General features: G+C 35.8%; 1 protein-coding gene and 1 long non-coding RNA gene across 4 annotated transcripts; both read right to left on the reverse strand.

Moving 5' to 3' along the window:
• Positions 1-620: 620 nt before the first annotated feature.
• Positions 621-3,601, reverse strand: LOC138313393 (uncharacterized). The gene is made up of 4 exons (XR_011207187.1): positions 2,610-3,601; positions 2,089-2,231; positions 1,086-1,379; positions 621-696 (listed from the first exon to the last, which is right to left on the reverse strand). It is a non-coding gene; the product is annotated as an uncharacterized lncRNA (long non-coding RNA).
• Positions 3,602-5,098: 1,497 nt separating this feature from the next.
• On the reverse strand, positions 5,099-12,422 carry LOC138313391 (uncharacterized). Of its 3 annotated transcripts, none has more exons than XR_011207186.1 (3): positions 8,395-8,488; positions 6,489-6,581; positions 5,099-5,516 (listed from the first exon to the last, which is right to left on the reverse strand). XR_011207186.1 is itself a non-coding variant. In XM_069253861.1 (3 exons), the coding sequence occupies exons 1-3, from the start codon at positions 12,268-12,270 to the stop codon at positions 5,352-5,354; spliced, it is 336 nt and encodes a 111-aa protein (XP_069109962.1). In that variant the 5' UTR covers positions 12,271-12,422; the 3' UTR covers positions 5,099-5,351. The 3 variants fall into 3 exon arrangements, 2 of the variants coding, with proteins under 2 accessions (XP_069109962.1, XP_069109963.1); XM_069253861.1 differs by lacking the exon at positions 8,395-8,488 and adding an exon at positions 12,193-12,422; XM_069253862.1 differs by lacking the exon at positions 8,395-8,488 and adding an exon at positions 8,687-8,721.
• Between the last annotated feature and the right edge of the window lie 231 nt (positions 12,423-12,653).

Below are 12,653 nucleotides of genomic sequence, written 5' to 3' on the forward strand. Positions count from 1 at the left end.
CCATAGTCACAAACACACTATCTAAGAATGATAGAGTAATCCGTATATGTATCATATCACATCACTGATACATATAGGAAATATCCGTACATGTACATCCCAAGTCAAATGTCCATAAGTTTTCAAAAAGTATAATATGTAGTAAATAAAATGAATTTTTAATGAAAATGACTTATCCCGAGATGTTATTTTTTCATGTTTCTATTTTTTTCACGTGCAAATTTTTTATACCAAATTTCATACTATGATCTAATTGGCTAAAAACCTCTAATCCTATTCCATATTCATTCTCACGTTCATTGGCTGAATCTTAATATGATTACTATTTTACCTACTTCCATTCCCCCTCCCAACCTAACTAACAATTTTGGCCGGAGTGACCACTGACATCTTTTTTTTTTTTTTCTGTTACTATTAAATACGAAACTCCAATTTTCACTCAACTTTTTATATGGAAAAAAATTTACTTAAAAAATTAATACACTGATAAGTAAACCAAAGAAGTACATAAGAGTAATATAATATATAATAAGACATAAATATACTCACAAATTTAATGCTCAGGTCATTTATGGAAAGGCAACTCTGTCCTAGTGTTTTCATGAAAGTGAAATAACTTCCCTTGGGCAGTGTCTCCAAGTTGGGAATAGGCTGTTAAAACTTGTCGGCCCAAAAGATACTATTTTCAAGGCACAGCTGAAAAAGAAGAAATGAATGATTAAATGACTAAAATGAATTCGTGAAAGTAGATGATTAATGATCACAAAAAAACAGAAAGCGTTTTATAGAGATAGTGATTAGGTTTTTCATTGTCATTAAAGAATGTATCAATTACTTGTAGGAACCCAGATTACCCCAATAAAAACCACCGACCTACAAGCTTGAACCTATAATCTATTTCATGACCGGTCTTAAACACTAAAGATTGAAAAAAGAAGACTGTACTGGATGTCTTACACAAACCAAACAACACTACCCATTTTGACCAAATCCCCCAAATTTACATTGTCTCGTTACCAAGACAGGAAGGCCTCCGTATTAAAAAAAAGCCAACTACCAAATATGTATAAGTACATGCAAAATACCTTCAACATTCGATTTCGAGTCAAAAATTTGCAGATTGGGTTCAGGCAAATGGTGTCCAGTGACCCTGAATGAAGAAAACATCATATCCGGTTTTCATCCTATAGAGACTGCAGAACCTAAATGATTTCCCATAGACGACAATGATAACGTTTGCCACTGTCCAGGTTAAATGGAGTTTTTCAAGTCTGGTCACCCATTATTAATTTTTGATGAAGCTCTGCTAATCACACTATCCAGGAATGTCTGCTCTCGGGTGTCACTGTCCTTATGGTTGTCACTATCTTCATGGTATCCTGAAAATATGCAATATTTGAAATAACTATGACATCTTTACACATGTTCTGTTTTTTATTTACAAACTGGTTTTTTTATTACAAACTTATAATTTTATTTACAAACTTTTTTTTTCTTTTTTTTTTCTTTCTTTTTTTGTATTTTTTTTTTTTGTTTTTTTTTGTGTGTGTTTTTTTGTGTTTTTTTTTTCATAATTATAACAATAACCTCTAAACAATACCATCTGACCTTCTAAATTTCACCCAAGACACAGACACTCCAATTTCACTCAACTATCACTGAAAAAATTAATACCACTGATAATTAAATAAAGCATGCTCAACCAATGATTCTTCATTTGACAATAATTGGTGAAGGTATATAGATGCCTAACAAAACAAAAATAATATAAAAAAAAAATATTTCGCCTTTGTGCATGCACAATTAGTCACTCATTTACCATATAGCATATCGTCCACGGAATATTATTCCGGTATGCAATTAATTAATTGTTCATATTTAGTACACTTAAAATCAAAATTAGAAGCTCAAAATTTTTAACGATGGTACTGGTGTAAAGTAAGCTAACTTTTGTAACTGAAGAAAAATACTAAATCGTCTCCTTCTGTTTTTGATAGTGAAAAAATACCATTTTTCAGCGGTGGAGCATCTTTAAAGAAGTACATAAGAGTAATATATATATATATATATAAGACAAATTATACTCACAAATTAATGCTCAGGTCATTTATGGAAAGGCAACTCTGTCTAGTGTTTTCATGAAATGAGATAACTTCCCTTGGCAGTGTCTCCAAGTTGGGAATAGGCTGTTAAAACTTGTCGGCCCAAAAGATACTATTTTCAAGGCACAGCTGAAAAAGAAGAAATGAATGATTAAATGACTAAAATGAATTCGTGAAAGTAGATGATTAATGATCACAAAAAACAGAAAGTGGTTTATAGAGATTGATTATATTTTCATGGTCATTAAAGGATGTATCAATTACTTGTAGGAACCCAGAGTACCCCAATAAAAATCACCGACCTACAGCTTGAACCTATAATCTATTCATGACCGGTCTTAAACACTAAAGATTGAAAAAGAAGACTGTACTGGATGTCTTACAAAACCAAACAACACTACCCATTTGACCAAAATCCCCCAAATTTACATTGTCGTTACCAAGACAGGAAGGCCTCCGTATTAAAAAAAGCCAACTACCAAATATGTATAAGTACATGCAAAATACCTTCAACATTCGATTTCGAGTCAAAAATTTGCAGATTGGGTTCAGGCAAATGGTGTCCAGTGCAGTGTTCCTGAATGAAGAAAACATCATATCCGGTTTTCATCCTATAGAGACCGCAGAACCAGGAATGTCTGCTCTCGGGTGTCACTGTCCTTATGGTTGTCACTATCTTCATGGTATCCTGAAAATATGCAATATTTGAAATAACTATGACATCTTGACACATGGTATTTTTTTTTATTTACACACTTTTTTTTATTTACAAACTTTTTTTTATTTACAAACTTTTTTTTTTATTTACAAACTTTTTTTTGTTTTTTTTTTTTTGTTTTTTTTTAGTTTTTTTTTGTTTTTTTTTAGTTTTTTTTTTTTTTTTTTTTTTTTTTTTTTTTTTTCATAAAAACATATTTTAATACCCCAGAACTTTTGATGGCTGCCAAGGTTGGGGCCTTGGGGTCAGCCTTTTAAATATAAACAGATGTCCCCTCGCAGGGGGGCTTTCATTCAACGCACAATGCTTTCTTTCTCTGTCTTTCTTTCACTCTCTCTCTCTTTTTCTCTCTTTCTTTTCCCTCTTTCTCTCTCTCTTTCTATCTCTCTCTCTCTCTCGCTTTCTCTCTCTCTCTCATTCTTTCTTTCTTTCTTTCTTTCTTCATGTATTAAATACATGTGGCACTTTTATACTCCCTTTCATTCTTTTGTTTTACATACAATTTATTAAAATGTCTCTTCCTGTCGTCCAAGATTTAGATGGCTATGGGTGAGAGTGGGATTGCCAGTGGCGATGGGAGGGTGGGGGGGGGGGAGGATGGAGGGATGGAGGGGGGAAGAGGGGGGGATGGGGTTGGAGGGCAAATGGAAAATATTTACTATAATTTAACATAATAATTTATTAGGTTGACCCCAATGGTCAGGATAAAGATCATGCTTTATCCGTTGTTTGTCATGGGAGGGGAGGGGGGAGGTTGGGAGGTTGGGAGGTTGGGGGGGGGGGGGAGAGAGGGGGTAGGAGGGCAAATGGAAAATATTTACTATAGTTTAACATGATAATTTATTAGGTTGACCCCAATGGTCAGGATAAAGATCATGCTTTATCCGTTGTTTGTCATAGGAGGGGAGGGGGAGGTTGGGAGGGGGGGGGAGGGGGGGGATAGGGGGTAGGAGGGCAAATGGAAAATATTTACTATAATTTAACATAATAATTTATTAGGTTGACCCCAATGGTCAGGATAAAGATCATGCTTTATCCGTTGTTTGTCATACCCTGTTTGTAAACTAAATTTTGAACACATTTTGAACTTCTACCAATGTAATTAGCTAAAAACGTGTCTGATATCATCTGACATGGTCCCTTATTAAGAGTTATTATTCTTCAATTTAATCCGAGACCCAAAATGGCCACCAATTCCGCATATTGAAAACGGATTTTGAACTTCTCAAGTTCTACAAGAGCAATTTAGCTGAAAATTGTGTGAAAGGATCCCTAAATGGTCCCGACCAAGTATTACTATTTTGCGGGTCAATCGGAAATCCAAGATGGCCACTACAGCATCCATATCTAAAATATTTTAAACTACTTCTCAAGTTCCACTGGTGCAATTTAGCTGAAACTTGCATGAAATCATCCTGATATGGTTTGGAACCAAAAAACCAAAGATGCTTGCTTTGACCCCCATCTTATAAGCAAACTTTGAACTTCTTTTCAAGTTCTATCAATGCAATTAAGCTAATGATCCTGAAATGGTCCTAACCAAGTGTTCTTTAAACACATTTTGAACTTCAAGGATGGGCGCAAAAGTCACCTTCTTGAAAGTCTTTTATTCAAATCTTTTCCTAGTTCTCTGGCGCCAAGATTGTCCGATGACCATTAATTAGGGCCATTCATTTTTTTTTTTCAAAAAAAATTCAAATCCCATGTGGGGTGGTTGCCGGGTACTAGCCGCTGGCTAGGGTTTTCTCTCAATCAACCTTTGACCCTGGCATGTACATGTACATAAATGACCTTGGCTGTTAATATGACATAAAACAAATCAAATCAATTATTTACATTTTTTTGAACAGGTCAACTGAGAGTGTACATGTAGAAAGTAGTGGTTAGAATGTTAAATACTAAATGTGTGCTGTGTTTGTGCTGGGGTAGGTGGGTTGGGTAAAGTGAGTATTGTTAGGGCCAGGGACAAAAAAAAAAAAAAAAACCTATTAACTACTTTCTGTACACTTCAGTTGAGTCAAATCCAACATTGTACACAAGTACTGATTGTAATGGGAACCATTACACATCTACCTCAAACAACTCCACAGTCTCACTGCATGTATTCATTGTCCCTCAAAACCTTTAAGTACCAATTTTTTATCTTTTTCTAGCAACTCATAAATTTTCAGAGGCCTTCGTTTATCACAGTATCCAAAAACATAGAATGCTGTTCCGCATCCCTTTAAACCCCCTTTTACCAATGTAGACCAAAATCGGAGACCCAAATCTAAGAACAGAAAGTGGACCCTGAAGCCATCTTGGAATTTCTATCCTGAAAAACCCTTTAAGCACACTCCCACGAGTATGTCTGTCAAGTTTCTCAAAACCCTTATGTACCTCAAACAACCCCACACTTGTGTCAGTGCATGTGGTTTAATTAACAGGGTATAGATTTTTGGGTGAGGGAGTGGGATTGGGACGATTGTTGAGGGGTTACCACTTCCTCAAGCGACATCAGTCCATGGACTTTACAAGGATATTACAGTACATCACATGATGTAATCCTTGTGCCAAGCTGGTGCCCTCCTCACACGGCCAGACCTACGGACAGACACAGGGGTGGGAGCGGGTGGTGTGGCTGGCTCATCATCGACATCTGCAAGGCTAAGGCTATCCTCCCCTCGGCAGTCGAGCGTAGCAGCAAAGTACACAACCTGCAAGAACACAAGCTACATTTCAGTAAACAAATAAAAGTGCTTAATGCACAGTATTTTTGTAGATATTCATGTTAGAATCTGGCCTAACCAATGATCAGATATGTTGATGTGCATGTGATATCCCTTATATATATATATATTTATGATTATTTAGTGGATATGAAGGATTGGAATAATCTAACCGACGGCCAAAAATATTGTTTACTTATTTGTATATCACATTGTATTACTGTTATATATATATATTTTGTGATCTAGAGTGCAGAATATCCATAATTCTTCCTGATACAGTACAGTGCCAGAGATTTAGATAGTGTATATACTACCTATATGTGTCTGACAGTCTAATGAACTATTTTTTTATAATATATTTTAAACAAGAGTCCAACTCTTCGCCTACTTTACAATAATATCAAATTACATTGGTGCCAAGTCAATCTAATTAAAACACAGATTCTTAAAATCACTCTGTTACATAAATGAAAACTGAAAAGTCACTTCTCAGTTTCTAGAAGCTGGACTATTGGACAATTCTGATGGTCACCAGAAAGTCACTCCTAATGGATTGTTGCCAGATCCTTTATCAAACAGAGTGATACATGTACAGTATTCAACCCAATAAGGCGTTTAAAAAATAAAAAATTAAAAGGTGCTAATAATAAGACGATATTATTGAAAATCTAAACAGTTTTGTATAGTTCTGGTTTTTTTTAAGCCTGGGCAATTGAAATGGAGGCTTCAAAAAGAGGAAGGGCGCTTATAGGGACATGGGCCCTTATTGGGTTGAATACGGTAATAAGGAGAGTTCAATTATAGTGTGAAAACTGTTATGGTATATGTACATGTACGTACCCAGCCTGACTACACTTTAAAGAAGACAACGTTATCTGTCTAGAAATCTTTCAAGCTACAATATTACAGCTTAAAGATAATGTATTCTACACTTAGCGTTAAAACGTAACATCTTACCACGGCCTCCGACAGAGACAGACGCTGGCTAGCCGCAACAGCAATCGAGGTTGCCACCCGGCTAACCAGGCTAAGGCCACGGAAGGACACAGCCTACAAGATCAAGAGTGACAAAATTTCAGTAAACAAATAAAGTTACATAATACACAATATTCCGCAGATATTCAAGTAAAAATCTTGTCGATCGAACTGATCTGGTATGTTTACTTGAATAAAATTAATTGATATCAGTAAAATAAGACTCTTTTTTAAGTGGATAGAGAAGTCGGGGGTAATCTACCTTAGGATCATATTTTTAAATGTATATATATTAATACATTGTGTTTGTGACCCAGAGGGTAGAATGTCTCTATCATTCATATACATGGTGATAGTGTCCTATAATCCTTCCTCTCCATATATGATATAGCACCCTTGATACTCCAGGGGTTCCGATCACTTATGATCTCTTTTCTCCTGGTAGTCTCTCTGTAGTCTTCAAAGGAAATATGTGTTAGCCTGTGATTGGTTCAGATTTTTTCCTCTCAGTGGCCTTCAGTTTCACTATAAGATAGTCCAGGGGTGTTGAGATCGTAAGTGATTGGAACCCCTGGACTATCAGGGATGACAAAATCGTAGTTTTCTCTTATTCTGTACCTCGATAAACAGTACAAACACTGACATGTTATAATTATATTTATTTTCTTCCAATTTTATATAACTATGTATAAATATATATATATGTAATAAAATATTACATATATATAGATATAGAAAGATAGAGAGATAACAAGAGGCCCAAGGACCATTAAAGGTCATCTGACTACCTTGACGATAGTCATAAAGGAAATTATCAGATATGGTGTCATGGTCGATTTGAGATCAACCAGAGACGTAACAATACATATCAGCCAAACCACATGCACTGATAGAACTTGAGAAGTTCAAAATGTGTCTTCAACATGGTGGCTGTGGCAGCCATCTTGGATTTCAGATCAACCCAAAAAATAACAACATTTTGTCAGAACCATGTCAGTATCATTTCAGGCAAGTTTCAGCCAAATCGCACCGACAGAACTTATGTTCAAAATGTGAAAAGTTTACTGATGGCTATATATCCGTTGGGTCAGGTGACCTTAAAATATCTATTGAGCCATTAAACCAAACGCTTGCCGTCCGACACTAATGACCGCTAAAGATGATTAATATGACACAATTTTTGGCAAAGTGATATGGGCCTGTATCGCTCACCTGGTTATTTCAATGCTAAGTAATGTTCTGATTACAAGATCATGTGTTTCTTTTCTGACGGAATTTAAAGATTTACCTCTAATTTCCCTATTGGGACCCATTCTTTCTGCTCCAAGGGGGGTCAGAGCCAAAATTTATACAAACTATGTTCTCTTCCCGTAAGGATGTTTCTGGCCAAATTTGGTTACATTCTATGCAGAACTCTATGACTAGTAATGATTTAAAGGATTTATCTCTATTTCCCCTATTGGGCCCCGCCCCTCCTGTCCCTGGGGGATCAGAGCCAAAATTTATTATACAAACTCTGTTCCCCTTTCCCCAAGGTTGTTTCTGGTCAAATTTGGTTACATTCAATGCAGAACTCTATGACAAGTAGCGATTTACAATGTACCTCTTTTTCCCCTATTGGGCCCCGCCCCTCCTGCTCCGGGGGGGGGGGGGGGGGCAGAGCCAAAATTTATACAAACTTCAAACTCTTTTCCCCTTCCCCCAAGGATATTTCTGGCCATTCTATGCACAGGGACCTGGCACGAAATTTTTTAACCAATAGTATACATCTATATATTAGGCCTATAGTATCACGGGTATGAACTCGGCAGTAGAGAAAAATAGACCTTTTTTTAAACCGTGATTATTTTAATAAATGGGTTCTATACAACATTGACGGATATCTTACCTGAAAGAGAAATAAGTTATCTTTCCATCGAGTGCTTGATGAACAAAATTGGCCAAGTATTGACAAAGTTATGGCTTGATGAATCGGGAAAATGAAAAATATGCTAACGTTAGGTAGACACGAAATGTCGTCTCGGCTCTAATGGACACCTCAAAAACCAAGCCAAAATCACAAAATCTACGCTTGTGGTGGTAAACAGTACCCAAAACTGTGTTCATCCACAATCTCCTTTGGAGGTGTCATGACCCGTACTTTGTAGAAACTCCATTTAAACATCGTGTAGCTCACTTACTTTAACCGTCACCGCCATGTTCATTTGTTCTTCGGAACGCTTCTCGAGTTTACCCACAAGTACAACATTACATAATTTGCATAAAATAGTCACGATATGTAAAGTCGAGAAGCGTTCCGAGAGAAAATCTGTTGAATTCCTCCCCTTGGAAAACGCTGTTTCTGGCTAAAATTGAAACTTATGGTGGCGATAAAATTTTCAAAATGAAGAGAGAAGGTCTCTTAAGATTTTCAAATTCCCTAAATATTTTCTGGAAAGAGCTTGTAAACATTTGGGCAGATCTGTCTGGTGATGAACTCCCCACAATCCCTTGCAAAGTTGTATCTCAGCCAATCTAGTATATTAATTAATTACATAAAAATTGAAAACAATATTAACCTTTAACCATATTGCTAACTAAGACCGTGTTTATTTTCAACCAAAATTGCTTACATTGCTATATCTTTCATGTTAATTATGTAGACCTCTTGTGTACAAATAAGCTCACTCTTTATAAATAAATCTCTTTCTTTTTATCACGGTATTCAAAATTGTGTATGACATATGAATGAGACATAAAAACAAAAAATTAAAAAAAAATATATAAATATCCAAGATGATGCCATCTTGTCTCAAAATGAATATGCACAGCTAGGGCCACAGGGAAACTTGAGGCAGATCCCTTTAGTCCTTTCTGAGTAAAAGACTAAAAGCGGTAACAAACTTCACCTATCAAATTCCAAGATGGCGGTCTGGTGGCCACCTTGTTTACCAATCGGTTCCAAACTGCACACTGGAACCTGGAAAGAATTTCTAACCAACAGTATATACACAGAAACACATACATATTATATATGTTTCTGATGTACACACACATAGATATATGATACATATATGGTTAGAGATTCGTTCCAGGTCCCTGTGAAACTGCATCAATAGCATAACTAGTAGTAACCACAGAAACATATATATACATAGAGATTGGAAACTCCTTCTTTGTCTATGTTGACAGGCAGCGGGACCTCTGGTTTATAGGCATATTCCCTTGGCTAACTACCTTTAAGTGTATTCTTTCAAACATGATATTTTTGCATCAACTCAAAGTTTAAACATTATGTCATGGTTTGACTGTGACCAGTTTTCCCGATTTATATTATTTAATGTGATTTTTGAAAGCATGAAAATCAGCAATTTTACCTAGTTTTTCGAAAATCAGACATTCAAAACCGAGAGTGCATTTTGTTTTATTCAAATACAAGTTAAAATATTATTTTTTCTATCCAAAATCGTACTCAAACCATCTGAAAAATACTGAACTTTTATAACATATCAAATTTATTTTGTTGTATTTAACTGTTTAAGAGTTTATCTAAAGCCCCCTAAGCACATACAGAGGTACATCTGCCGATCGTAAAAATTGTGGAGTTGCCAATCTCTATGTATATATGTTTCTGGTAACCAGGAGAAACTACATATGAAATTTGAGACAGATCCCTTTAGCCCTTTCTGAGAAATAAGGGTTACAAACTTCAACTATCAAAATCCAAGATGGTGACTTGCCATCAGGAGAAACTACATATGAAATTTGAGACAGATCCCTTTAGCCCTTTCTGAAAAATAAGGGTTACAAACTTCAACTATCAAAATCCAAGATGGCGACTTGCCATCAGGAGAAACTACATATGAAATTTGAGACAGATCCCTTTAGCCCTTTCTGAGAAATAAGGGTTACAAACTCCAACTATCAAAATCCAAGATGGCGACTTGCCAGCCATCTTAGCTTGTTGACCAATCCTAAAATATAATACACTGCAACCCTAGTAGTTGTGCGTACAGTAGGACTGAATGGTCATAGTTGATATTTTTAGTAAGCAGAAAGCCCCTGTTTTGACTTTTGACTTTATTGTCATCATAAGTACAAATGGATTAGGTGTAAGTTATTTTAACTTTTAGCAATTATTATTTTAGCATTCTTCAATTAACATGTAATAATTTCCAGGTGATGGCATAGGTATAAATAAGTTGAATTTAACATATTATTTACTTAATAACAAGATATACAATAATAATGTTCAAATATTCTACTGGACTTTATAAATGACTGAACAGGTTCAAATAAATAACAATTAACTTACAAACCCAGGTCAAGGATTTATAAGTGAGAAGGATTCGTCACTGTCTCTTTACACTACTTAACACCACGCGAGACGCCTATGAACCGGGAATAAAAACCATTTTTCTCAACAAATACTTGTCTTATCGAGTCAAACGAAACACCAATGTAAAGTTAATAAAATTTCACAACGTTTAGTACTTGCTTTAAGGGCGGAATATTTAAAAGAAATGTCTTAAATTTTCGTTAAAAAAATACGACAGCTCATGAAATGACGGCTCGCTTCAGAAAGTAAGACGCCGGCGGATAACAAAGGAAAATCAGTGGTCGACCAGCGTCACAGTCAGTGCACAAACACAAAAACTCCTGCGCCGTACTTGCGCAAAACCCTGTGTGACTTATCCTTCTTATATAGGTTCTTGCCCAAGTTTTTCATTTCCATAATGTAACAAATTTAGATCTACTCTTATGTTCAGGTCATTAAAAACTTGGGTCATATCAGCACGGGCAGTAGTAGAATTCTGATCGACATTCAAGAAAGAAATGGTTAGCATTTTCATAAATGTTGCCATAGTTACCACAAATAGTCTGGTGCCAAATTTATAGGGAAAAGGTAACAAACACTGAAGTCTTACTAAGTACATTCACGTGTATAAATAGGTTAGGGACGAGATATCGTTTCAAAGAAGAAAAAGATAGGAATTTAACATTACCATCGAAGTTGGGAAAGTAGGATTTTGTTGCAGTAGAAAGTCAATGATTTGGAATTGAATGTGTAAGGATTATCAGATGGACTGAATTACCATATAAGGAAGAGACAAAAATCTTGTGCGAGTTATTCCCCTGTAGCGAGATCTATGAAAAGAGTGATTTATGAATACTACTCATAGACTTCAGAAGGCACTCTCTTAAACAGTTTGTAGATCTAGTCACTGTGCATTAATAAATTTTCTACACTTTATGAGTGACGTCCTAGTTTTCCCGCCATTTTCGGAAAATGTGGCGTCTATAGAGGTATGCTAAAAGGGTTTTCTGTTTTACCCTTGTGACCTTCAGTGAATATTAAGGTCATTCATTTGATAGCTTGAGGTAGTCCTTCATACAAACATGCTACCAATTAATCTTATTTAATCGTCTGTTCATGACATCGCGGCCTCGTTTACCAAGTATTGTTCCGACTGATTCAAAGAGTATTAAACCTCAAATTCTGGGATTTTCACCCCAGAAAGATATTTTTCTCAATCCCAGTTATTATTAATTAACATATTGATTGGGGAAAACCTCATCAGTTGTAATAACTTGTGGCTAATCCCGTGATTTTTTGTGAAGACAATAAATTATGTTTAAAGTCAATAGTAACTTAAACTAACTTAATTAATTAGTCTGGACTAGGAACAAACCTTAGGTTACATACCTGTCCGCGAGCAATAGCCTTGTTTAAGCAATGAAACACAAGTTCCATGGCAATGACAAAACGGAGAAAGGCTTCCATTCTTGGATCGATACAAAAGCGTGCGTATGGCTGAGAAGGTTTCTGAGATCTGGGCCGAGAGCCGAAGAAAATTTTCTGAACCAATAATAGTCTTCGTTTCTGTCACGTGACCAGCATAGTCGTGTCAGCCAATAGGGGCAACTTCCAACTAGGTGAAAAGTAATCAACTCCGCACTACACCACTAATAAACCTACTTACATTTATATACATACATCCTCGATATTCCAGGGGTTACTATCACAGTCGTTATAATATATATTCACACCAATGAAAGCTAGTAACCCCTGAAGTATCGAGGATGGAGGTCACTAGGATATATCCAAACACAAATGTATACATAAACTGTCGGTAACTATACGTCAAACAAACGATTATTTAGATT

The sequence above is a fragment of the Argopecten irradians genome, unplaced genomic scaffold (assembly GCF_041381155.1).
Source record: "Argopecten irradians isolate NY unplaced genomic scaffold, Ai_NY scaffold_0671, whole genome shotgun sequence".
Classification (NCBI taxonomy): domain Eukaryota; kingdom Metazoa; phylum Mollusca; class Bivalvia; order Pectinida; family Pectinidae; genus Argopecten; species Argopecten irradians.